At 42.3% G+C, this 25633-nt stretch overlaps 1 protein-coding gene across 1 annotated transcript in view; it reads left to right on the top strand.

Annotated features, from left to right (window-relative positions):
• LOC118211647 (cadherin-4-like) overlaps nucleotides 1-22407 on the top strand; it is a 249611-nt gene extending 227204 nt beyond the window's left edge. Inside the window, exons 10-17 of the mRNA XM_035389009.1 lie at nucleotides 3085-3270; nucleotides 3946-4199; nucleotides 8671-8813; nucleotides 12374-12607; nucleotides 14315-14548; nucleotides 14851-14990; nucleotides 15737-15901; nucleotides 16595-22407. Coding sequence (XP_035244900.1) covers nucleotides 3085-3270; nucleotides 3946-4199; nucleotides 8671-8813; nucleotides 12374-12607; nucleotides 14315-14548; nucleotides 14851-14990; nucleotides 15737-15901; nucleotides 16595-16801 — 1563 coding nt within the window. The 3' untranslated portion in view covers nucleotides 16802-22407. The remainder of the gene's footprint in view (nucleotides 1-3084; nucleotides 3271-3945; nucleotides 4200-8670; nucleotides 8814-12373; nucleotides 12608-14314; nucleotides 14549-14850; nucleotides 14991-15736; nucleotides 15902-16594) is intronic.
• The last annotated feature ends 3226 nt before the right edge of the window (nucleotides 22408-25633 follow it).

Raw genomic sequence — 25633 nt, 5'->3', positions numbered from 1 at the left:
TTTTCATAACCCTAACCCTTAGTTGAGCCCTAAAACGTAATTGAAGCCATAGGAACTGTTGAAAACATGTGATTACTGATTTAAAATTGTGGAAAAACTAAGTCAAGACTGTGAATTCCATAGTACAAATGCTAAAAAATATATTTGAGGCCTTAAAAAAAAAAAAATCTTTTCCCTGAAAATATGTTTATATATTCCATATCCTTTTATGGTCATATGTACCTATACTAGTATATACAAAATGTTTGTATTGTCCAAAATCACAAAAGAACCAATGTCCCTACAAATGCTAAAAAATATATTTGAGGCCTTAATAAAGAGAATCTGCACTTTAACCACATATGAATTATTTGAAAACAAATTAAAAATTATGGAGTACAGATCCAAATCAAGAAAAAAAGGGATTTCTCCCAAACATTATGGATCTTACTGTATGCAGATACATTGCTTGTTTTTTTTTTTTTTTTGTATTTTCCAAAACCAACTGCAGAAAAATGAATAGAGCAAGGGATAGGGAAGTAATTCAGTACCATCTTATGTCCTAAAATAGAATCTGTCACTTTGTTTTCAGTCAGCACTGAGTCTCTTTGCATAGGCGGCCCTGCTGTGCTCAGCTGGAGAGGGCTAAGAATGTGCCTGTTGTAGCTGGAAGGGAAAAAGTCACCCATGAAAAGAGAGGAATCTACCTGGCTCCCTAAAACCAATCCCCCACCCCCTGCCAGAGCCAGGACCCAAAAAGACTGCTGGGATGTCTTTGAGAAGAGCCCCACCCCCTTTCCAAATTAAATAAAATAAAATAAAAACTTCATTAACCATGACCAAACTCCATTATCACCCAGAAGCCCTGTCATTCATCACTTGCAAGTCAGGGCATATATTAAACCATATGCTAGCTCTTCCATAATTATTCGTGAACAGCAGGCTGGCAGACTCTATATAAAAAAAATGTCTAAAACTTGCACCAAAACATTGCTCGGGGGTGTGAGCTATGCAGATGTAGATTATCTACCACGAAATACAGATTTTTAAGTGGTTCTTCTTTGCTTGTGTACAAATATATTCGCCAATTCACGTGAGACAAAGCAATACCACTTGTAAAAAAATGTAATTAAAATTATTTTATTATTGAATGTCCTTGTAGTGTAGGTTTCAGCATAGTAGAATAAATGGTACTTGATATTAAGACCAGGGAAAATGAATGTCCAGATATTTAGAGGATATTGAAGCACTTTTTTGAAACATTCATGTGAGACATCAGTAAACATGAGTACCCAACCCATGCTCTTACACATGTGTAGCTCAACGTCTTCAGTTTAAAGTAAGGACTTTAAATATATTGCTTTTCATACTTGTCAGGAAATGCATTTTTATTATTGTATATGTTGATCAAAAGCTTTTTCGTGATTTAGGACATTTTGGTCCATGATATAGATAATGAGTGCCAACCACATTATGCATGCACCACCACTTTGATAATTATTAGTTTAACTATAATTTTTATTTGTGTTACTGGAATGTTGTATTTACTGGTACTGTTGTCATGCTGTATCAGTTACTTCTTTTCTCTATTTTGTTCCCACTGTTGTTTCTGGTGCTGTTGCTGCTGTTTTTGCAGCTATGCTAAATGTTGGAACTCATGCTCTTGTTGTCATCACCGTTGGAGATGATCTTATTGAGTGTTGTCGCTTCTATTGTCATGACTGGTTATCCTGGAAGAAACCCTGTGATTCACACAGATGACATCAGAAAATCGAATTATTCAAACAGTTCTGTAGTTTTAAGCCTTCGGAAAGGACATCTCTTTTGTCAGGTGTGCAGTGCGTCTGGAAATATGCTCTTCTGCATGTTTGTGCAGGAAGTGGGCGGGAAAACGAGAATTAAAATCCCACACAGCGAGAGAATCTGCATATTTAATCTGTTTACTGTTTATCACTGTTGTGTGGCTGTGGGGGGTGGGAGGGGGTGTGGGATTCAACTCCAGCAGGATAATTAAGCTATTAGTGTAAACAGCAGTGGGCAGATACACTCATAAATGGTTTAAAAATCACAAGAGAGACAGCCGTTGAATCACACGGAGCTGTGCGTTGTACGTGGCAGTGTGCCCAGTCAAATGCAGAAGGACTGAGCCGCGTGTGCTAGCTGTGAACAGACACTATAGCCGTGTTTTAGTCATGCCGTGTCTCTAAAGCCTTATAGTTTGGAGAAGACTCCAAAAGTGGAGGCTGAGCAGAAAACCGGCAAGTCGTAAAATGGTATTTGCATATACAAATACCACACAGTATTTTCCTCTCCTCCACACTTAAACTCCTTACGCCTTTGCATCTGCTCTGATAGCATTAGCCTTCAGATTATGTGGAAAGCGATGGGGAAAGGGCACGCCCCTGCTTTGTACCTTTTGATTGTCAAATTAAACCTTTCGTAGAAACAGAAGTCTTAGGTCACCAAAAGAATATATTTTCCCGTTTAACTAATCAAAGGGTAACAGAGCGAGGTCCACTTCACTGGAAACCTTTCTCTGTGTAATAGAGCTAGAATTGGGTTCATTTCTACCTTAGCCCTTTATGTAAGATGTGGCATTCACCTCGGATTGTCAGATTAATGCTCACAGATGTAGTTGTAACAGTGCATGGCAGGTGTGTCTGATTGAGATTTGACTTGTCTTGGAGGTCGGGGGGAATAAATCTGTCATGCTGTGGAATTAGTTTGTCAGCCGGACGTGCGTGGAATGGTGAATGTGCGTGACAGGTGTCACGAGTGTGCACTTCTGCCCGCTGCTCTGATATGAAAGAGACAGGCATGGGCCACTGCCATCGCAGGAACTTGTCTCATGTGACTGATTGATTTCACGGAAATGTAACGTTCTCTCCCCGGAACACGTCCGTTTGAAAAACTTTAAGTGGTTAGCAGAACTGAAACATCGGTTTGTGATTCTGTGGCTGCCGCACAATATAGATTGTGTTATGTCAATGAGGCCGCACTGTCCAATCGAAGGTCAACACATAATATGTTTTTACAAAAGTAAAACCTCTTTATTGACTCCCCATTTTTTTTGTCTTTTTTTTCTCCATTTCTCTTTCTCCGCAGTTTTCAGGGGAGGTGCTAGAGAACAGAGAGGACCTGGCAGTGGCCAACCTGACCGTGATCGACCTGGATCAGCCACACACGCCCAACTGGAACGCGGTCTACCGGATCATAGGCGGAGACCCATCCGGCCATTTCACCGTCCGCACCGACCCCATCACCAACAACGGTGTGGTCACCGTAGTGAAGGTGAGTCTCAAGGGAGAGCTAATCACAAAGGCCTTGCCCTCGCTGTGCATTCAGGTCTGGATGTGTAGCCCGTTGCTCCTTACTTGGCCTGAGTCGTAACAGCCTTCATTATGGACATTTCATACAGCATAAAGTCTCCACCTTCAGACCTGAGATCTCATTATAGGAGCACTCACAGGGCATCCTTCTCCATCCATCAGCCATTTTCCCATAATCTGAAATGTCGTATCCGCGTCCACCTTTAATTCCAGTTGCTGAATACCATGCACCAGACTCACGTCGAAACAGACTGCTAAGCACACGGTGTGCACTGTCTGATGTTTATTCAGGAAGAGCCACTTAAGTAACCTTGGCTATAAATAGACATGGATGTGCATGTAGGAGTGGAGCCTGTGATCAACTGACAAACTCCCCCCTGCCCTCCGATATGGATGTTGACAGGGAAAACTCAAATAGGAGTAATGAAACAAACTATTACTTATACAAATTGCTGCCTTCAAACTGACAACACAGTTTGATAGGGTGTATTAGGTCAATGCTGTACCAAGCAATAATCTAAATAATACTAGTTGCCTTTGGACTGTAGTGTCCATTCTTGTTAAGGGATTCGCCAAAGTGGGTTGCTATTGTTGTTTATAGAATATATAAAACTCTTACCCTGCCTCTCCCTCGTAGCCCGTGGACTATGAGATGAACCGCGCGTTCATGCTGAACGTGGTGGTGTCCAACCAGGCCCCCCTGGCCAGTGGGATCCCGTCTTCTTCGCTGTCCACCGCTGGGGTTACCATCTCCGTGGTGGACGTGAACGAGCCGCCCGTCTTCCCCTCCAACCCCAAAATCATCCGCTTTGAGGAGGGCGTTCCCGCCGGGACCACGCTCACCACGTTCTCCGCCAATGACCCCGACCGCTTAAGACACCAGACTGTCAGGTATCCGCCCCCTCTCCACTCTCTCTCTCTCTCTCTCTCTCTCACTCTCTCTCTCTCTCTCTCTCTCTCACTCTACCACTTTCTTTTTTCTTAGCTTTTGCAGTCTGTCGTGCCTGATGATAAGTTGCATTTTCATATTTATCAGTGAGCTTTCTTAGCTAAATCAATGAGCCACATGGTCGGCAGTATGTGCCTATATGCCAGGTAATGGAGCAAGAAACAGAAAAAGACAAAAAGTTGGTTCTGTTTGTTTTTTTGCCCGTTCGTTTGTGGGAGTTTGGGAGTTTTCTGTCAGAGCAGTTTTTTGATGCTTCTTTTTTTGGTAGGGGGGTTAAACTACTGTTAGCCATAACAGCATGGTGCAGAGATTCAGAACTTCTGCAATAAGGCCTCAGGCAGTGCTCTGATAGCCAGAATCACAAGAGCATTCAAGTAGTTCTGACAGCTGTCTGGCCTGGTTTCTGAGGGATTTGTTTGCAGGTAGAAGGGTTCCAGACTTGATTGTTTCCACCTGGGGGTGGGTGGCGATATTGCCTGTTACACATTGCCATTAGCACTTAGCGCTGCTCTGTGTGTTAATGACACCACGCTGGAGCAGAGGATTTAATTGAGTGACTCCTGGTCAATAAGCTTGGGTGGCACTACAACTACAGTGCATTACAACACCATGTAGGGCACGGTAGTGCTCCTTACAGCCCAATTCATTAAACCATACTATTTAATCGCACCTGAGGGGCGACTCCTGACCCTCTTTATCATGTTGGCTGTTTTGTCAAGCTTGTTATTCTCCCAGAGTACCTGTGCATCACGCAGCGCTGCAAGACAGGAAGGACATTTCAACCTCTATCACCCCCTCTCCCCCCGCCTTGCTGCAGGAATTTCAGTCGGGGTGTACGATGTTCAACTTCGTCCACCTTCGCTGACTAATAATCCCGGCACCAGGAATACAAATGTATCGCCGGCTTCCGATAGGCGTAATAAGGAGGAGGACCCGGAGAAACGGCGTACGGTGGACGGGTTGGGCCGGCACATGAGCTCGAGCGAGAGTGAGAGTGATGGGCCGTCCCTCTGACCACCCGCTTCCTCCCTTCCTTGTTTATTACCTCCGGCAAGAGGAACTAAACCAATTTACCGCTTCATTTCACAGCAGATGAGAGTAAATTGGGTGTACATACTGATTTAGCCGGTGGCGCTGCTCCTCTCCGCCGCGCCGGCTACGTCCAGCCACAGCGGCAGCGACGGCGGCGAGGGGGCCCGGTCCGCGTGACACGGGCCACGCCACGCCGGCGTAGGGTCTCCTGTGCACGCCGCGGATGTCACTCTTCCATGTGACCACATGTGGCTCTCCTGCAGCGCCGTGGGGTTTTGATTGGCCGTGCATTTTACCGGCTTCAAAAAGAAGACACTTCTCTTCTTCTTTTGTTTTCTTCTTTGCCTGACGACTTCACCTTCCACCGTGCGCACATACCGTCTGCGGCCGTCTTCAGCAGATGTGAAGGATCTGGTCCGTGGGAGAAGACAGATACGGGCGGTATCATTAGCGCGAGATGGATTTTGGCTGTTTCCTGTTCCCTCCCACACGCCTCGCGCCGCATCACAACCCGTGTCAGCCGCCGCTCCGCGGATAATTAATCCTATTTTTTCGGGTGTCAGACACATCTCCCCGAATGTTTCCTTTGTGGGAGCGATCACGCGCTCCTCTATCTAATTCTGCGCCGTGTTCGGTTGCGTCCTGTCCCTCTGAACCTGTCAGAAGCTGCTAAAGTGTGCGTGCCATCTGGTGAACTTTAGCTGAACACCGCACACGTTTACTCGCAAAACCAGAAACCAGGTTTTTCTTTTTTTTTCTGCAATCAATTTAATCTGTGGAGAGTGAACTGCGATGAAGAAGGCGCCTTGCTTCTTTTAAGGTGTTAATACGGTCACTTTGGAAGATGACGCGAAGCTGAATTTTGCCCTTTGTGGAAAGCTTCTCCACAGCACAGACTTAGTGGCCTCCAGTAACAATAGAGATGGAACACAGCAGCCCCCCGTCGGGTTCTGTGGCGGTGTTAAAAACATGCTCTGGTACAGCGGGTGGGAGTCACACAGTTCCTCTCCATTATTCGGTTTTATTACGAGAGGACGAAAGTGATGCCATACTCATTTCCCTGCCGCTTTGGAAATAAGTCTCGGTGAAGCCTTGAAAATAGATATTTCTGACTGCATCAAAGCCCCCTATATCATCTGGAGAGTGGCAAACAGGGACGTATGATAAGAATTTAAATTAACATTCAAGGCTTTTTCCTTGTACACTTTAACATACAAGTGGCACTTAACATGTAGATCTAAGGCACTTGATTTCAACTGTCTGTCAATAAGTCAATTTTGAGTCATTAAGTGATTATAAATGGACCCTATGGAAGGTGTCTATGCTGTACAGAGACCCAGGCACCTTTTCTGCTTAACATTTTTTTTTCCACAACATTGATAGATAGATACAGAATATAATTCATGGGTTCAGTTAGAAGTAGGCAGGATTACAGTATTACTTACATACTGTATTTAGCTAAAGCAGAAAATTAATTGTTCCCATTTAGCAGAGACCAAAAGACTTTAACTTGCTTCTCTCATTAATTACACGGATTTCCTGTTTCATTGCTCCCTCCCTCCCTGTAGCACAGAGAGTGGTAATGTAAGTCTCCCTCTGCAGTGGCCTTAATTAATGACTATTTATACTCTTAGGGCCAGCTCTCGGTTAGGCACCAGTGTATGCCAGCTCCCTTTGCGAGCTGTGACTGAGGCCTAAGCAGAATCCCACAGCGCTGTGTACTGATTATTTCAGGAGTGCTCGTGCCCTTGCCAATGCTGCCCATTAGGCAATGCAGGATCGTGTTTGTGGGAAAAATTCAAATGTATGGCTAAAATATATTTTGAGCCTGAATGCTAATATAAGTGACCGTGTAGGTGGAAAGTAAATGGATGCAGGTACGGAGAGAGGGGCAGGGTGATTTTAACCACACAGGAATGCTTTCAGTTAGTGAGCTTTGAAAACAGATAATAGTGTGATACTAGAGGTGCATAGAAAAGCGGCTGATTACAGACAAAATGACACTCATGTTTCAGTTTTGCTAAAAGAGACCTTTTGTTCATTCCAAAGCAGGCAGCCAGGAAGCTTGCATAAAATATTAATACGTAGCTTTGATGGTGATTTTAGCTAATGTTTTTAAAATATATTTCCAAGGGTGTATATAAGAACAGTTTTCTATTTTTATTAAAACTAGAACAGTACTATCATTGTGTATTTTGTGAATATTTTATATTAATCAGTGTAATGTCTGTATGCCACTGCTGGTAAATATGGTTAAGGCAGTAATTATCTGTCTGTCTGTCTGTGCATCTGTTCATATATACAGTACAAATGTGCTTTATGTATAATGTTTTACCAGATTCTCAGCAAAGATTAAGATGCTTTAATTAACTCTCCTGCACATCTGACATTAAGCAAGGGATTAATTATTGGAAGCGCTGTTTCAACAGAATGGAGACGTGAGAATGTGCACTCCAGAATTCGTTCGACGGGTCATTAATCAGCCCATTTGTTTTTTTGTTTTTTTAATGCTTGAAAAATGAAAAATTACACTTCACATTTATCATTTAATACAGCAGGAGCCGTCCTCCATTTGAAAACCGTTACGCACCAATACACTTGCTGTAAGTTTTATTGCCTCCTGTAGCTATTGTTGGAGATTGTAATGAAAGAGTTCTCTCTAACAGTGGACGCCTGATACTGTGGCCATTAGAGCATTGTGTAGAGTGTTTCATTATTGCCAGGTATTGGCCCTGTTTAACTCTCTCAGGCAGCGGAAGATCATCAGGGTTCTGGAACCCTTGTGGAACCATATAGGTGAAGGAGGAATCAGGTGGCGGGTTGTTCTTAAACGCACAGGGTCGTAACAGTTAATACATTCCCAACAGTTGATTACAGTGATATTCTCAATATCCCCTCTCCTCATATCTGTGGTATCGACCCTGTGGTTTTAGGTTTTAACCTAAACCTACAGATGGAATCATGCCAAGCACTCAGAAAGCAGTATGCGTTGCCTCCTGTTTCCATTGTGCATAGTTTAATGAAGTCTTTTGCTGCAGTGAAACTGTATAAACCACTGAAGTAAAATGGAGGAGAGATAAAGTATTATCTGATTTATTGTAGATAATAATTTTTATTGAAGGAATGAAAATTCACACATCATTGATGGCAAATAGTTGTCCAGCTGAGAGCAGTAATGGAGGTGTAAATTATTCAAACAGTTGATTGAAATTCTACCCAATAGGTTTTCCTCTTTTAATTTTGTTGCATTGTGTTACATCCAGGTTTGAAAACTGTTGCTTAAATTTCCATCTTCCTGTCTACCATGCTAAACCATTGGCTAGCTAATCATAGTGCATTGTGGGAAGGGTAGTCATCTGTAGCAGTCCCTGTCATCCACAGGTACGCCAAGCTGTCCGACCCTGCCGACTGGCTCAGAATTAATAACACCAATGGGCAGATTGTTACCATGGCAGTACTGGACAGGGAGTCCATCTACGTGAAGAACAACGTTTACGAGGCTACGTTCCTAGCGGTGGATAACGGTGAGCCTCCATGTGTGCATGCGGCACCATAACCCCCCTGCCACCCCCCCCCCCCCCCCCCACTGTGACATACATGTGTGTATGTAACAAAAAATAAATAAATAAATAGATAAATTGATAAAAAATGTGTATGCATATGTATCTATATATATATGTGTGTGTGTGTGTGTGTGTGTGTGTGTGTGTGTGTAAGCACTGACTGAAGCTCCATGTGGAATATTAATCCATATTTTGAAATAAATATAGATATATAAATAAAGATATTTCATGTGCACAGTTTTTCTTTTACTGTCATACGGAATAGTCTTATATTTATATATTTTATTTTCCATCGAGGCAAACATACCAGCAGGTCTGTTTAAAACAGCTTAGTAAGTAAACAGAAATGTTATGCTTTTTGGTACAGAAATAGCTTTTCAGCGTGACACTGGATGTGTGTTCATTTAAATGCTTAAACTTTCAAACTCCCTGAAATGTGATTGGCGTTGCCAGCACCTACCGCCCGTCATCGGCTCTCAGCTTCTCCGCTCTCCTTTTTCATGGTGTGGAAAACTCATTGCATTACCATCGCACATAGCGTTATTTATTTTGAGCGTTGAAAGTTTCAACAGCTGTCAAACTCTGCAGCGAAGCCTTGATGCTAAGTTTGCCACTCTGGCCATAAGCTGCATTTCTGTGGTGATGATGTGTGGGGGCAGATGGTGGGTTTTGAGCAGCAGGAGGCTTAAAGGAACCTGTTATCAGTTTTGTTTGAGGGAGGAACCTTATTCATTTACTGGCTGTTTGAAATGCAGATGCGATGCGTGTTAACGGCCAAATTAGCGGTGCCTCTGCCGACGAGGCTGCGCGCGGTGGGCGTGTCGGCGATGATAATGCGAAGAGGATTATGATAATGAAAGCTGAGGCGTGATGGCATTTGGAGAGAAAACACTGTCAGAAAAAATGCATTCAAATATCAGCTATCTAATCCATTCTCCACTGTATTTAGCTAGACAGTCACTCATATGAGCCCCTATAAATAGTTTGTCGGAGACTTAACTTTTCGAGAGAGAAAAACAGGAAAGTTGGTCAGAAAAAGTTTTCTTCTTGGTGCCTCTGTGTGCACCATTTACAGGTATCTTACATGAACTTGCTGCTGATGACGTCGCCTGATGGTTCATGCATCATTTAGTCATGAAAAGGCATGGAAAACAAAATTTTCAAATTTAAGATTTGAAGTGCCAGATTAATTGAACCTTATTATCTTACCAGAGACAATTGAGATGATCGGCCATTCACAATTAAAAATTATTTTTAACTGGAATTTTGAAAGGCATGTTGTATAACCATTCCTATGGTGTTCCTTCTTCCATTAAAAGGTACTTCCCAGAAACTGGACAAGTGTACATATTGAGAATGTTTTTTTTATTTTTAGGCAATTTTTTGGGAAAACATTTGCTAGCTGGGCATTTGGTACTTGACCATTCAATGAAACTACATGCCACAGAATAGCTGTATTGTATAGAAAGGTTACAGGTTTGATTCATAAGTGATACACTACTGTTGTACGCATTATTGAGGCACTTGAACCTGAGTTACCTCTGCGAGCTGTAAAAAGCTGTGCAAACGTTATGATAAATGCAAAGAATGTGAGCGGTGCGAGTCACTCCGGATAAGGACTTCTGCCAAGCAAATATCTAATGTGACGTGATGCGGGGCGGCTGCAGCGGTGGAAAACATTTCAAAGAGGCATAATCCAAAATACCCCAATGATTGACAGCTGGAGCCTTTAAAATCATCATGGGGTTTCTGTTGCATACGAGATACGAGCTACTTTACCTTCCACTCTGTTCACGATTCTGCCTGCCATTTTAGAGGGGTGGACTTCTCTGAACTCGCCGAGAACACCAAGAAGGGATTTTTTTCAGTATAGACGCTGATCCTGGGCCAGTGTAATATATTGAATGACGAGAGGAAAATATCATCAATCGTGATGTGATGGGACAACTGCAGTAGGGCACCAATCAATATCATAAATGTACACAACTGCTGTCTGTCAGGAAGCTATCTTTCATCAACGAGGAACAGAGTAGACCCAGACGCATAGCTCTCTCCTGATTGAGCTATTTACTTGGTCAATTGCTATTGAGTGTTTGTTTTCTCTCTTTTCAATAAGGATTTAATGGGCTAGTGCCGAGTGGTCACTTCAATGTCTCAATGTCAATGTATAAAATTTCATTTAAAATGTTTTACCCCTGTGTGGTTTACGGGTCAATAGTGTGTCCGTAGTTTTTCACCTCTGAGAGGAGGTTTTTTTTTTTTTCTTTTTCTAGAATGCTGAACCAAATTCCGGTATTTCTCTCACATTTTGGATTAACTTAGCGTCTGGCATTTCTGATCTCTCGCATGCGGTGCAGGTAACCTTTGCAGTCTCCCGAAGCAGCCATGTTCTATAATAGCTTGACTCTGTTTGAAAAGGGCAGTGGGTCATCTTATCGGAGGTGCGCACGGGGAACCGGATGGGATGTTTCCCATAATTCCACACCAGGCGGTAATTACAACATTTCAGCCTGGTTGAGCGTTGAGAACATGACCTGCCTGTGTGATGGCGGTGGCAGTCCAGGGTTCCTACAGAATGTCTAATGCAGAAGTCAAGGACCTTGAAGGACAGTGTTCAAAGCTGTCAGGGACCTTATTTGTGGATGATCACTCTAATAATAGACCTGCATAAAACGTTAAGACATCAAACAGGACTCCATTTATTAGTTTTTTTATTTATTTATTTATTTTTTTGCATGGGATAAGTATACCTAGAGGACAAATATATATATGTGTGTGTGTGTGTGTGTGTGTGTGTGTGTGTGTGTGTGTGTGTGTGTGTGTGTGTGTTTATTTTTACTTATTCATTTATTTTTCAGTCACATATAAATTTAACACATTCAAATTTGAGCACTCTCAAAATTTTCATGTACTGGAGGAACTACGGTCTCTAGTGGAGCAATGAATTAGAGGTGTGCATGCGATACTCACCAGATCTATCTCATCACATAATCACATGGTGTTATAATTATCCTCCATTGATCTTTCCATGTTCATAAATAATCATATATTGACTGGTTGAAACAACATAGATTGGCTAGCTCTTATTTTTTAAGTCGAAGAATTCAAATTTATGTTGCAAACATGCCATATACAACAACCACGCACAATATTACATTTAAATAAAATGACAGCAATTGTGAACTTGTATGCAACAAGACTGCACGCCATCAGCGACATTTGAAAACATCTCGTAAACATGTTTACATCGTCTGGATTGACTGCTGTGTAACTCATTCACCCAGCTGCATATGGGAAACAAGAGCCATTTTAAAATACATGCTTGACAGAGGTCAGTGATTTAAAAAAATAAAATAATAATCACAGTTAAATTGTTAGTCTCGCAGCTTTCTCATTTGGCTGCACCCTCACAGTGTTAAGTGTTTGTTCCACACCGCAGGAAACTGTCAGGGCCCATGGCCATACAGCGGTCTTCCATGAGTTTGAGCATGGAAGTCACATGACTCCACCTCTCTCCGCAGGCTCTCCGGTGGCCAGTGGCACGGGGACTCTGCAGATCCACCTGCTGGACGTCAACGACAACGCGCCCGAGCTGCAGCCCCGGGAGGCGCAGATGTGCGAGAGGACGCGGACCAACGGCATCAACGTGACCGCCTCCGACGCCGACGCCGAGCCCAACGTGGGCCCGTTCGTCTTCGAGCTGCCCACCTTCCCGCTCAGCGTGCGCCGCAACTGGACCATATCCCGCCTGAACGGTGCGGCCACGCCCCAAATGCGTCCACACACGCCTCCTCGTGTTTACGGCCAATGAAAGTGTCAAAGGAGTGCAGCGTTTATATCAGGGCCAAGCACTGCCTTTTCACCAAAGCCTTGACTGTGTCAAAGTTAATAAATGTGCAAACATAGACGCATATTGGGTTTTCATTTTAATTGTTTAATGGCAATTGTTTAATGGCATTTCATTGTTTAATGCCATCTTGGCTAACCCGTATGTCTCTGGGCCGTCAGATCAATCAGTGAGTTAATCAGTCTATAAAATTCACTGTAAAATAATATGAATAACAAATCAAATCGAGTTTTACAGGGTGCATTACTCAGAGGCAGTGTGGGTTCAGCGGATATCACAGGAAATGAGTCAAGGAGTGGAACATTCATGCAGTGCAACCTTAAAAGGGGGTCAACTTAAAGTAATATAGTTTGTAAAATTGAAATAAAACCAGGTCTGATGTCACTATATCTCTGATTTATTTGTTTTTGTCCTATTTGAAATCTTAATAATTACAATAATCACAATGTTACCAAAGATGTGGAACCCAAAACAAGCTCAAATGAAAGCTAAAGCTAAACCTGAACTATCACTAATTTGACTGTGTGTTTAAGTTCATATCATAAAAGACTTCCTTTTATAGTCCCCTAAGTACTCAGTAATTACCAGGTAAATATATGGTAAGAATAGCACATTATTGGGTGATTACCTCTGGTAAAAAATAGGTAAATAGAGACTGAAACTAAAATACTAAAAAAAAAAACTATTACCTATCAATTCAAATGACTAGATTGTGGATATCAAAGGTTGAATTTGGTTATATACTCGAGTTAATTGTGTACTACCAAGGAATTTTGCCAGTGGTAATTACCCAATTGGTAATTACACAATAATGTGCTATTCTGGTCGATACCTAGTACTTAGGGGACTGTAAAAGTAAGTGTTACCCAGCAATCTGCTGGCATCAAGCAGTGTTGTACCCTGAACAACTTAAACTACTTCTAGCACTGTTCATTAATGAAAGCATCTGTCTATGTGTCTAGCTATCAATTAAGATGTGTTTTCCTTGAGAATGTACCGTTGTTATTCATTTCACTTGGCTGCTCACTTGGAAGCTTGCCCCAAACTTGCTGCTTTTTTTTAGATGGACCCAACAGACAGTTAGAGAGGAAAGTTGTTTTTCTAGTTTTTAAAATATTTTTTATCAATGAACATTGGGACTAATTTTTCCTTTAAGCTCCCTTTTTTGCAACAATGGTAATAACAAATAAAATGACATTACGTTACATTTATTTGGCAGATGCTTTTATCCAAAGCGACGTACAAAAAGTGCATTTCATGGTCATAGACAACTACTAAACACAGGTTCAGTAAGATACAATACTTATTTTGTACAGCTATTTCTAGCCAAGAACACACTTTTGTTCACACAGTGAACACAAAATGTATGTCATCGTAGGAAGAAGGCATAAGTGCTTACAGTATGCTGCTTCCATGTTCACACTCTCTTTGGCTGAGACCGTATCTCTGTGGTTCTACTGTATAAATGAAAAATGCTTAAAAGTAAACATATTTTAACAATATTCCATTCTGCTGAGGACCCGTTGGGACTGCATCAGAGATCCGCAGGCACCCCAGGACCCCCAAACCCCTGTACTGTGTACAGTATGTGTCTGACGCGTTTGTCTACACGCAGGTTACTACGCTCAGCTCAGACTGCGGATCCCACACCTGGAGACGGGCGTGTATGAGGTGCCGGTCATTGTGACGGATTCGGGCAACCCGCCGCTCTCCAACAGGTCGCTGATCAGGGTGAAGGTCTGCCCCTGCGATGAGAACGGGGACTGCTCCTCCGTGGAAGCCGTGGCGGCTGCTGGCCTGGGTACAGGCGCCATTGTCGCTATACTCATCTGCATCATCATACTGCTGAGTGAGTATACTCACACATGCACAAACACACGCAGACACGCACACACGCACACACGCATACACACGTGCACATCTACACACACAGACACACACACATACATACACTCACACATGCACACGCGCACGCACACACGCACAGATACACACACACATGCATACACACACACACGCACATGCACAGACACATACACACACACACGCACAGACACACTCGCAAACACACACACACACACGCATGCGCACACACAAACACACACACACACACACGCACACACATGTTATATGATGATGTGTCTGTTGCAGTCCTGGTGCTGCTATTTGTGATGTGGATGAAGCGCAAGGAGAAGGAGCGTCAAACCAAACAGTTGCTGATTGACCCAGAAGATGATGTCCGAGACAACATTCTGAAATACGATGAGGAGGGAGGCGGAGAAGAGGATCAGGTCAGGTCACACACACACACACGTACACACACACACTCACACTGTGACAATTGATCGGCCACAATCGGTACAAGATGGAGACAAGATGAGTATGAGATAACAAGAAACAATTTGTTACAAGTAAATGAAACATGTCACTGACAAACATCCGACATTACCAAACATGAGGTGTGAAGTGTAATGCAAATGGAGTGTGAATGACTGCTTGTATAGGCAAAAGGAAAGCCAACAGTAACAAGACAATAAGCAGACTGCACATCCACAGCCGCCCAATTGCATAGTGGAGAGGAAAAGTGTGAGCTGCCATGGAGTGGCAAAGCAGTCTCCTAATAGACACAGGCCAGGTGTTGGCAATCAAATCAGGTTCAGCGCTGCCACTATCCTACGCACCTGTAAATTAGAAGAAAACATCCTCGCCAGCAAGGAAACAGAGGGGCACAGAAGACACGGTCATCACGCACACACTTTAAGCATTCAGATGTGCTAGTGCAGTCCCTCAAAACCGTTGAAACGTACATAATCTTGTTGATGTATGACACAGTGGAGGAAAATGGAAGCATTAGATGAGAGCTTCCCTCCACCTGGTCCTGAGAGGGGCCCAGGTCAGAGCCGCTTTTTGCTGTTGTGCTCAGAGAGCAGCAGGTCAGGACTGCTCTTATGGTGCTGCTGAGAGGGGTGGGTTTAGACTCCTCTCTGTGGGGGAAGCGCTGCTCCCCGCGTAGCCCTGAGTGCTGTGCTCTCCGCAGGATTATGACCTCAGCCAGCTGCAGCAGCCCGAGTCTCTGGACCACATCATCACTAAGCCTCCTGGGGTGCGCCGTGTGGACGAGAGGCCCATGGTCTCGGAGTCCCAGTACCCGGTCCGACCAGCCCTGCCTCACCCTGGAGACATCGGGGACTTCATCAACGAGGTATGCCAGCACTCTCACACCGCCATACACACTCCGTTTAGGGTTCCCTACTGCCAAGCGTTGGCTGGGGGACTCCCAGAATTGGCCGAGGTCTTCCGGAATGCAATTAATTCAATCTGGGAAAATTTTTGGTTGTTATTAAAGAATAAATGTTGTGATAACCACAAATTTTCGGTTCAGGTCTCTTATTTTGACAAACAGAAAACCATACACATATTTCAGCTACAAGTGTCTGATTGGCTTGTGGACGAGTCCTGTTATGATTCGAGCCAAGAAGAGGCGCCACCAAGCACGGACACGGTGATCGCTGTTGCTAGTTTTTTCTTTGTTTATAATAAAATAGGCTATGTAATTGGCATCTCTTTCTCTCTGTCTTTCTCTCTCTCTCTTTCTCTGTCTATCTCTGTCTCTCTCTCTATCTCTCTCTTTCAGTCTCTCTCTCTCTCTCCCTGTCCTCTCCCTCTCTCTCATTGGTAATTCAACAGACTTCAACAGTGATGGCTGAATGACATATTATTGCTGTCTTGTGCTATCTGTGCTGTGCGTGTTCTGTGCGTTCCGTATCTGTGGCCTATATACCACAGAGTGAGCGTTCTGTGGAAATCTCCCTGATTGAAATGCCTTGAATTTGGCGACCCCATACCTGGGTCTCTCTCGCACAAACGCGCTCGCTGACCTCTCTCACGTCCACAGGGCCTGAGAGCGGCGGACAACGACCCCACGGCTCCGCCCTACGACTCGCTGCTGGTGTTCGACTACGAGGGCAGCGGCTCCACCGTGGGCTCCGTCAGCTCCCTCAACTCCTCCAGCAGCGGCGAGCAGGACTACGACTATCTCAACGACTGGGGCCCGCGATTCAAGAAGCTGGCCGACATGTACGGGGGCGGAGACGATGACTAGGCCCAGCACGGACATGTCCCAAACTGCGCCGTTCGCCCCCCCTCCCCCCCCCGTCCGCTGAGACGGGACCGTAAAAGGTGGGTCATCGTAGCCCACCCCCTCCTCCTGCTGACTGGACTCCAAACTCTACGCTCTTTAAATGGTTTCATTTCAGTGGCGAGTTTTCGTTTTTTGTCGTCTTGTTTCTGACATTGTTGTTACTTCTGTTCTTCTGGAAAGGGGCTCATAGGAGCTCGGGCGTTTCCGTGCAGCAGGGACAAGAGCGACTGCACGCCAGAAAAAGTAGAAGAAATAAAAATTTTGGTTGTTTTTTCTGTTTATCACTAAAGTAAGTGTGAGACGCTATTCTGTCCTAACTTGAATTCCTCAGAACAGGAGCACTGCTGTTTTAAAGTGCCTTTTGTGGTGTGCTTTATTGGATTCCCGCTATCTCAGGATTGGTTGCCATTTGAATGCTTTTGTGCTCTTTCTGACTCTATCCCAATGACGTGAAAATGTCCCCATCAGCAACTTGGGTGCAGGTACATAAAAAAAAATTGGAACTGCTTGTTATTTTTGCCTTTTGAGGAAGGAAAGTGGGTGGGAGGTTGTGTGGGGAAAAAAAGTTCTTTGTGCAAGTAGCACACTGCTATCAGAAGGAGCAAATCGCTGTTTTAATAGCTGGGCGGATTCAAGCTCACATGCTTAATCATGTATATATTAAACCCCTCTTGTCTTTCTGGGGGTGATTAAAGAGCCCAAATGATCCAGCATTTCTCTCTAAAATCATTTGAGGAAATTTGTTTTTTAAAATGTAAAGCTTTATACAGAAGTAGAATACAGTTTGCCCTGTGATTTAGTGAATGGTTTTTGAATGCCAGACTGTTTCATACAGTCAATTGCAGTATTGCTTTTGCACTTTGTAAAGTTTATGTAGGCATGACATGAAGTTACAAGACTGTAATTTTTGTAACATTCTGTAAAACCAACCTGGAGAAAGACGCTATGGGGAGTATGTGTGTCTGTGTATGTATGTATGTGCGTGGGTCTGTGTCTGTATGTGTGTTTATGTGTTTTTTTCATTAATGTATAATTCCAGAACAGTTTGATTAATGAAGTCCAGACCTGCATGACCAGCTGTCCACCAGAAGGTTTTAGCATGGCACTTACTCTGTGATCAGATTTCAGAAAGTGGTTCGCGTAAAAAAAATATATAAGCTGTCAAAAAATATTTAAATGTTTAATTTGACAGTGTGAGATTGTTTCCTCACACTGAGGCTGGTCTATCATGTGCCCTCGTAAGTCTGAATATTAGCTCTCTTCTGCAGGCAGAACATAGCAGTGTAGGACTCCACCACTTCACTGATCATAAACGTGGTGGCTAGTGCTGTTTCCGTTTTCTCTTTATCTCATCTACCTTTCTGTGTCTATTTTCACTGAACTGAGATCTTTCAAGTTTGAGATCTTTCAAACTGAAACCAGCAGTTTGATTTCAGTCCCTGAGTAACAAAGATATACAGTAAGTGCATTTCTTTGATCTATTCATTTCAATCTGGGTCTGTAGTTATGCTTTTCCAGGTATTATTCATATATGAAGCATCTTACCGTATGAGAAACCTCAGTAAAATGAAAATGAAATGCAGCATGTCATTTAGGTATGCCGTGGCATTATTACTTTATGCTATGCATTGTGCTGTATCATGCTGTATTATAATGTACAGTTATTTTATGTTACATGTTGCTCAGCTATTCACTTAGTAACAGACTCTACAGCACCACTCTCCTGGGTGGAGAATGAGTAAAAAGTAGACCCATAAAAATGTGTTCATTTGGTGCGCACTGGAGGCTATAAATTAAAGAAAGATGTGAGTTTCTCCACAGTGCTGGTTTGCGATTCAGGAAGCCTTCTGGAACCGGATCTATCAATTAACTAGGTGATCTTGTCAGCTTTATGTCCTTAAATTCACTAAGATGTGAGATAGAATAACTTATCTTTGAAAGGTTGGAGAGAGGAAGTCAGGAGGGCAGAAATGGGAGATAGACAGAGAGAGGAAAAGGGATGGAGATTAAAAGAGGATCGAGAGAGCCACGAACCTCCGTGATTCTCATTCCACTTAATTGTCGGACTGATTGGACGACAGATGCTGTAATAATCGCGTGGATGTAGCCTCTGTCTTTTTGAGGGGAAAAACATGAAATAAAACAAAGAAGTGCAAATTGTGCAGCGTTTGCGTGAGAAACGGACACATACTCAGAACAAAGGGATGGAGGGGAGAGCTAAATTATCATGCGATGAAGCCACTGGAGGAGGCAGCTTTGATCTCGGAGCGAGCCGCTCTGTGTCCCGCGAGCGCAAACGGGCAGCGCTAATGAAGAGGTACCGAGTTCGCCCCAGCGCTGCTCTGCCAGGACAGGCCATTCAGGGGATCGTTGTGCGCCTCAGAATTTAGCGACAGCGCTAATGTGAGCGGGGGCGGACCCAGGCGCGTGAGGCCGGGGCCACGGTCCCGCTCGACAGGTACAGGGCAGGAAGCGCCGGCCTTCTCAGAGCTCTTCAGACCGCTCAGAGGCGAAACCCACTCGTATTTATTTATTTTTTCTGCTTTCGTTTTGTCATTTTCCTCATGTCCATATTATATAATTTTTTATCTTTTCTCAAATATTTATCTACTTAAAAAAAAAAAAAAAAACATCTATAAAATTTTAATGAAGAATTTCATCTTTTGCTTTTTTCATTATTTTTTCATTCTTTTTGGATGACGTGGGCATTTATTTGCTCCGTTTAATTAATTAATTAATTTATTTTCTGAGACGCTCTGAGATGTGTGAAGGGAATTAAGCATCTTCATGGCTGCCTTTATACAAGAAGCTGTAGCATGCTTCTGCCACGCTGATGAGTTCAGTGCCTCCCTCCATGGCTTACCCACTCTGGGGGTTGCGGTGTCCTCACATCGTAGCTAAATAAATCCTGTTTTGAGACCACAGCTTCTCTCCCAGTGCATTAACTCACAAAATGGATGACGTTTTGGTCAACTTGACATTCTAAAAAACATAAAACTGCACACCAGCATGCTCATGGTTAGTGCATCCCTGAACCCCAGACCCGTACCCTATTACAGATGCAACAGAGTATAAGCCATACTGATCTGGTGAGATGGCTGATATTGATATATATCAATATTAATATTAATATCGATATATGGCTGACATTGATGGAAAAATATGATGTTGACGAAGCTGCTATATTTCAGTAGGTTTTGAAGAAAAAGTGTCATGCACATGCCTGAGTGCACCAGTAATGGAAAAAAAACTGCATTTACTTCAGCAGTTCAAACTGCATGTCTGTTCAGAACTCCCTGCTGTGCGAGCCTTACTCGGGAGGAAGAAAATGCTAAGTAAGACAACACGCATTTAACCCTGCTGTATTTGAGCCAGACTGCATTTTATACAAGGAGCCATTGTAGTTAGCACCAGACACTCAGCTTTCTTGTGACAGCTCTGGATGAAAAGGTGAGCTAATGGGCTCTCACCTGCTGTCATGTGGACAGGGCCTGACTCATAAAAACCTTAAAAACTCTTCAGTTCTCTCACTGTCATTGCCCCGGTCTTAATTAACATAACAGTCAGCGGAAGTTGTTTGAGTGATTTAATTGAGAACTGGACATGGTAATGAAAATGATGTGTGTGTGTGTGTGTGTGTGTGTGTGTGTGTGTGTGTGTGTGTAAACCTATTACAGAGTGAAGTCCTACTGAGACATCCATCCAATCAGAAATGCATTCTGGATATAATCACATTATATACATTATGTATTGGATGCACCTCATAATTATGCTTGCATATAATGCAATGTGTATTTTGCATAGAATTGCATTTATTAATACAACAAATAATGTATAGAGAATCTTCATTATTAATATTATACTTCTCATAAGCACACACACACACTCACACACACACAGTAGAACCTCTGGGGTATGAGGCCATGAGGAAAGGAAGTTGTTTGGAAAGGTGAAAGGTTTATACCTTTGATAGCAAAATAGATTGTAAGTTAGTAATTCATTTTGAAAATATTTTTGCCTTGAGAACAATACATCTCCATTTCAGTGATAACACTCCCTTTGTCCTTTTTTGTGAAATGTAATTTGATTTAATTGTGGCCCCTTTATACTTTAATTTTGAGAGTAGATTAGTGTTCATCTATGCGACTCATTCTGCTTTATTGTTTGCCTTTTTGAATCAGTGATAAAAAAGAATGTGTACATTATGCTAATAGGGTTTCCATACCTCTCTGAGAGTTCAACTGTGTGTGTATGTATACACACAGGTGATAAATATAAAGTTGTGGTACTGCATAGTGTCTCTTAAGTCAATCGATGAAGTCATATTTCAATATCAAGAAAAGATTTAAGAGGATGAAGAATTTTTCATCAGGACAAACTGAATTCTGTACCAAACCTGTCTCAAGCTTGACCAAGTCTAATTTTAAAAGCTTCCTTCTGTGTGTGACAGACGATTTGGGAGATTTTGGCAGGAGATGCCTTTCATTTCAAAGTGTTATAACAGGAGCAACCTGGAAGAGGAAGCTGTGCATTATCCTCTGCTCATATTTCACACCTGAAATAGTGCTACATGCTCCTTTGCTCTATGCGTGGGTATGTGTGCATCTTTGCGTGTGCATGTGTTTGTGCTTGAACACACCTGTGTCTGAACAGGCGTTTCTGTGTGTGTGTGTGTGTGTGTGTGTGTGTGTGTGGAAGGGATTGACTATGTGTGTGGGATTGTGTGAATGCATGTGTGCATGCATTGTGAGTGTACATGCATTTCTCTGGCAGAGGAACAGCACATGGTGGAATATCTCCACAGCACCCCGTGTGGCTAGTGTGGGACTTACTCTACCATGACAGTTCCTGCTATAATCAATTGGTCAGTTACAATAGATTATATTGGCCTTCTGAAGCAGGAGAAAGGCTAAGTTGCTAAAGACTGCAGCCCTAAATCTCACACAAGCCCTTGAATAGAGCAGAATTCTAAATAGGACACTCCAAGTGGAATAAGGATAGCATTAAGGTAAATTCACTCAAGTTTAAGGAAGTTAATGTTACTCACATCCTGTGTGTACATAATGTAGAAATGCTTGAAACTAAAAGAAAGTTAGGCAAAATGTACATGTACAATTGGAGCTTTTTTGCATGACTTTTTATAACTGAAAAATTATATAACAATGATTATTATCTTGAAATTTAACGTATTGCAGCTCGCATGACAGTGGTTGTTCTCTGAATGGAATTCTGACATGTTCCACGCTTACACTGGTTAAAGAGGAAAAACACAATCATTACAAAGTTAAAGATTAACAGACATTTTTGTACACTGTCAACAGCACAAATATTTTGTAATGTTGTTTGTACCATTTTGTACCAAAAAATGTATAGAAAAAACACTCAAAGGTTTAAAAAAAAAAAAGGGACAAGAGTTTCTTGGTTTTGAGTATGTGTTTCTTGTGCCAGCGCAGTCCTTGGTTCCAAAAACATAAGCAGGCTTGTTGATTCCTTGTGTACAATAAGAATGGAGCTGGCCACCTGATGTCAGTTTCCCTGTGTTATAAATAAAGTACCCTCCTTTTGAAGCTCCCTTTGTTTCGTGTCCTCCCTTACAACCAGCCATTCTGGGAAGAGCCTGGGCCAACAGAAGCAAAAAAAAAGAAAAGTTAGCAAAGTCACTACGACTGAACTTTTCTGGGGTGGAATTTGTATCAAATGCGGTCATTTAAAAAGAAATTCCTAGCTGCACAAACAGTCAGGTCAGCTGACTTCGCAAGGCTGCCTACCAATTAGTGAAATGTTATTGACACCAGTATGCAACACAAGATTTCTGTGCAGCAGATCACCCTCTGACAAGAATTCCCAAGCTGTTTTTTAAACTATTATTACCTATCATACATATATATATATATATATATGTATATATATATATATATATATATATATATATATATATATATATATATATATATATATATATAAAGAGGACTGACAGCACATGACTTAAAGTAAAAAAATTAATCCATATTACCGTAATTATGACATATGATGTGTGGTTAGAAAATGCCAATCGAGAGTTATAAACAGTTGTATATGTGAGACCTGCATTCATATTTATGCTATAATCTTATTATTACAAAGTTTAACAGACAGACTATACTTTATATATATATATATATATATATATATACACACACACACAGTAATAACAGCAATAAAATGTTATTTTGATCACAACTAATATAGGTCAATATATTTATTTTATTAATGATACAGGTTCAAGGTGGTAGAACTGCCTATGACTGTAAAACCAACAACCCAGTGTTCTTTTCTCTAGTAGCAGCAGACGATTCAAGGTCTTGCTTATTTGATATCAGAGGAGGCTCACAGGTGAGAATAACAGTATGGAATGGCAAGGGGGGAGGGGGGGGGGGGGCATCAGAGGATAGAAATTTAAAGTGAGGGAAACAAAGTGGCCAATTTCCTCCAGAAGTCTACCAATTATGGCATCACTCATATACGCTAGAAGTGTAACCAGGCAACCACACGGTTCTAAAGTCTTCTATCAAGGAAAGCCTCATAGTCACACTTCAAGAGTATCTCAAATCACACCCCTAGAACCCCTTCAATGATGCAAGCTAACATTGAACACAAAGACAACTACGAAAATTTAACAGCTTTAAGGATTATGCTAATTCATGGCTACGGTTTGTCAAATTTCATTTTGTTCAAAGTGCTTTTTTTCATTTTCACTAAGAGAAGCGCAATCTGAGACTGAAAACATGGGGAAGGTCCATAAAATGTTAGTTTGTTGAAACCGTAAAGCCTGAAGACAAACAATTATTTTAGATGTTCAAGGTGCCGACAAAAATGGAAGAAGTCCACAAACTCAGGCAGAAGATATGACTGAAATATGGTATAAATGCTCTCTAGTGTATGAATCAGCAGGGTGAAGTGAAAGGGCATAATGGAAGTTTAATAGATTATGACTTTATAGAACCTCAGTTTCTCCACACTGGTTGTTGGCAGTAATTATCTGTCATAAAGAGGCAACGCTGACAAATCTCCAAGAATTAAGAGAAATCAAAAAAAACAAGGACATAAGAGCAGAAGTGTCTTACAGGTGTGTAATAAGGCTTGTAGTCAGTGAACTCATGTTCCCCTTCTCTCTCTCTCTCAAAATTTCAGAACATTGCACTCTTACAGAACACTGACCAAAATCAGTTTCTGGCTCACCACATTTGAGTTCACATGAAAAATCACAAATCACAACAGCACGGGAGAAGACTGACAGCACATGACTTAAAGTAAAAAAATGAATCCATGTTACCGTAACTATGACATATGATGTGTGGTTAGAAAATGCCAATCGAGAGTTATAAACAGTTGTATATGTGAGACCTGCATTAATATTTATGCTATAATCTTATTATTACAAAGTTTAACAGAGAGACTATACTTTTTTCTCCACTCTACTTACCATTCAATGTATTAACAGTGCCACCTGGTGGAAAATGGTAGGGTTGCAACTGAAAAGACTGAAGCTATGCAACTCCACCTTGAAAAGTAATGCAATCTAGAGCTTTAATAGTTGACCAAAAACAACTGGAAATCCTCATTGTAAAAATAAATAATTTGGGCTGGGTCAGATTTTCAGGAGTAGTTTTCAGGATGTTATTTCCACATTTGTACTTCCTACTAGCACAGCAGTAAGCTTCAAAATAATACACCAGTAAAATTTCTCATTATCCAGTCAAAACATTTCTGCCTGTAAACATTATTTACACCATTAGCAAACACCAGTAGCCACAGTGACATAACTCCATTTTTGGTGTGGCTTCTGACTATGAGCCTGTTCCAGTACAGACATACACTCCAAGTGTCAGTATCAAATCTTGACCTTACCAGTGGCAGGGCATCGCACAACTGGCAGTAGCATCACAGGAGTAGTTCTGAATTCTGCGCAACAGCAATTTATTCTGGTTGGTCAGGCACCTGCAGTCTGTCTATATCAGCTGCACATTGAGTTGTCCTTCTACATAAAGACTGTGAAGCTCAGCTTGTTTGCACTGCACCAAATTGATGATGGATGTTGTAGCAACCAGGCAGGCCTACAAATATATTTGGGCATTGCAAATTGAGAGACAAAAAAGAAACCTGGTTAAGAAATAAAATGAGTACTCTCTGAAAGAGCAGCGTCTGGCCTGGATTTGAATTTCTCTCCCCGATTGCAGTCTAGTTGCCTCACAAATCCAGCCAAAGATCTGAAATTCCAGCTGATTCAGGCGTGCCAGAACGCAGAGGTAGTCTTCAAGCTTATGAAGACATCTGAACTACAGTGACTTGCAAAGGGAGCAAATGAAGAGTGGGTCAAAGCAGACTGTCCTGGAAGCGCACCAGGTGATTTGCAGAATCCATAAAAAACACTGTCAGGGTAATGGCATTTAGCCTGATGCACCGAAGGCAGAAATCGCGAGCTAATAAGAACAGCGGCCGGCAGCATCCTGCAGATGCTATCGGACTCATTTGTCCAGATCTATAATGCGGAAGCAGGTCATTTTCCGAACAGGTAACAGCTGTTCCAGGCTAATTGTTCAATTAAAGGGAAAAGGCTGGAGGCGCAGCTTGTTCTCTCAGCCCTGTGGGCTTTAACTCTGGAGGTTATTCTTCAGAGAAGTGAAAGCACCCGACTCTTCCCCCCAGCAATGTTTCTCACGTCTCACGTGTCGTTCATCCAGGATTAATCCACATTTTCATGTTTCTTCCAATTCCAGTTTCGCAGAGGTTATAAGAAAATAAAAATCGTTTTTT

The sequence above is a fragment of the Anguilla anguilla genome, chromosome 13 (assembly GCF_013347855.1).
Source record: "Anguilla anguilla isolate fAngAng1 chromosome 13, fAngAng1.pri, whole genome shotgun sequence".
Taxonomy (NCBI): Eukaryota; Metazoa; Chordata; class Actinopteri; order Anguilliformes; family Anguillidae; genus Anguilla; species Anguilla anguilla.
Note: the sequence above shows the minus strand (reverse complement) of the source record. Positions and strands in the feature narration are given on the sequence as shown.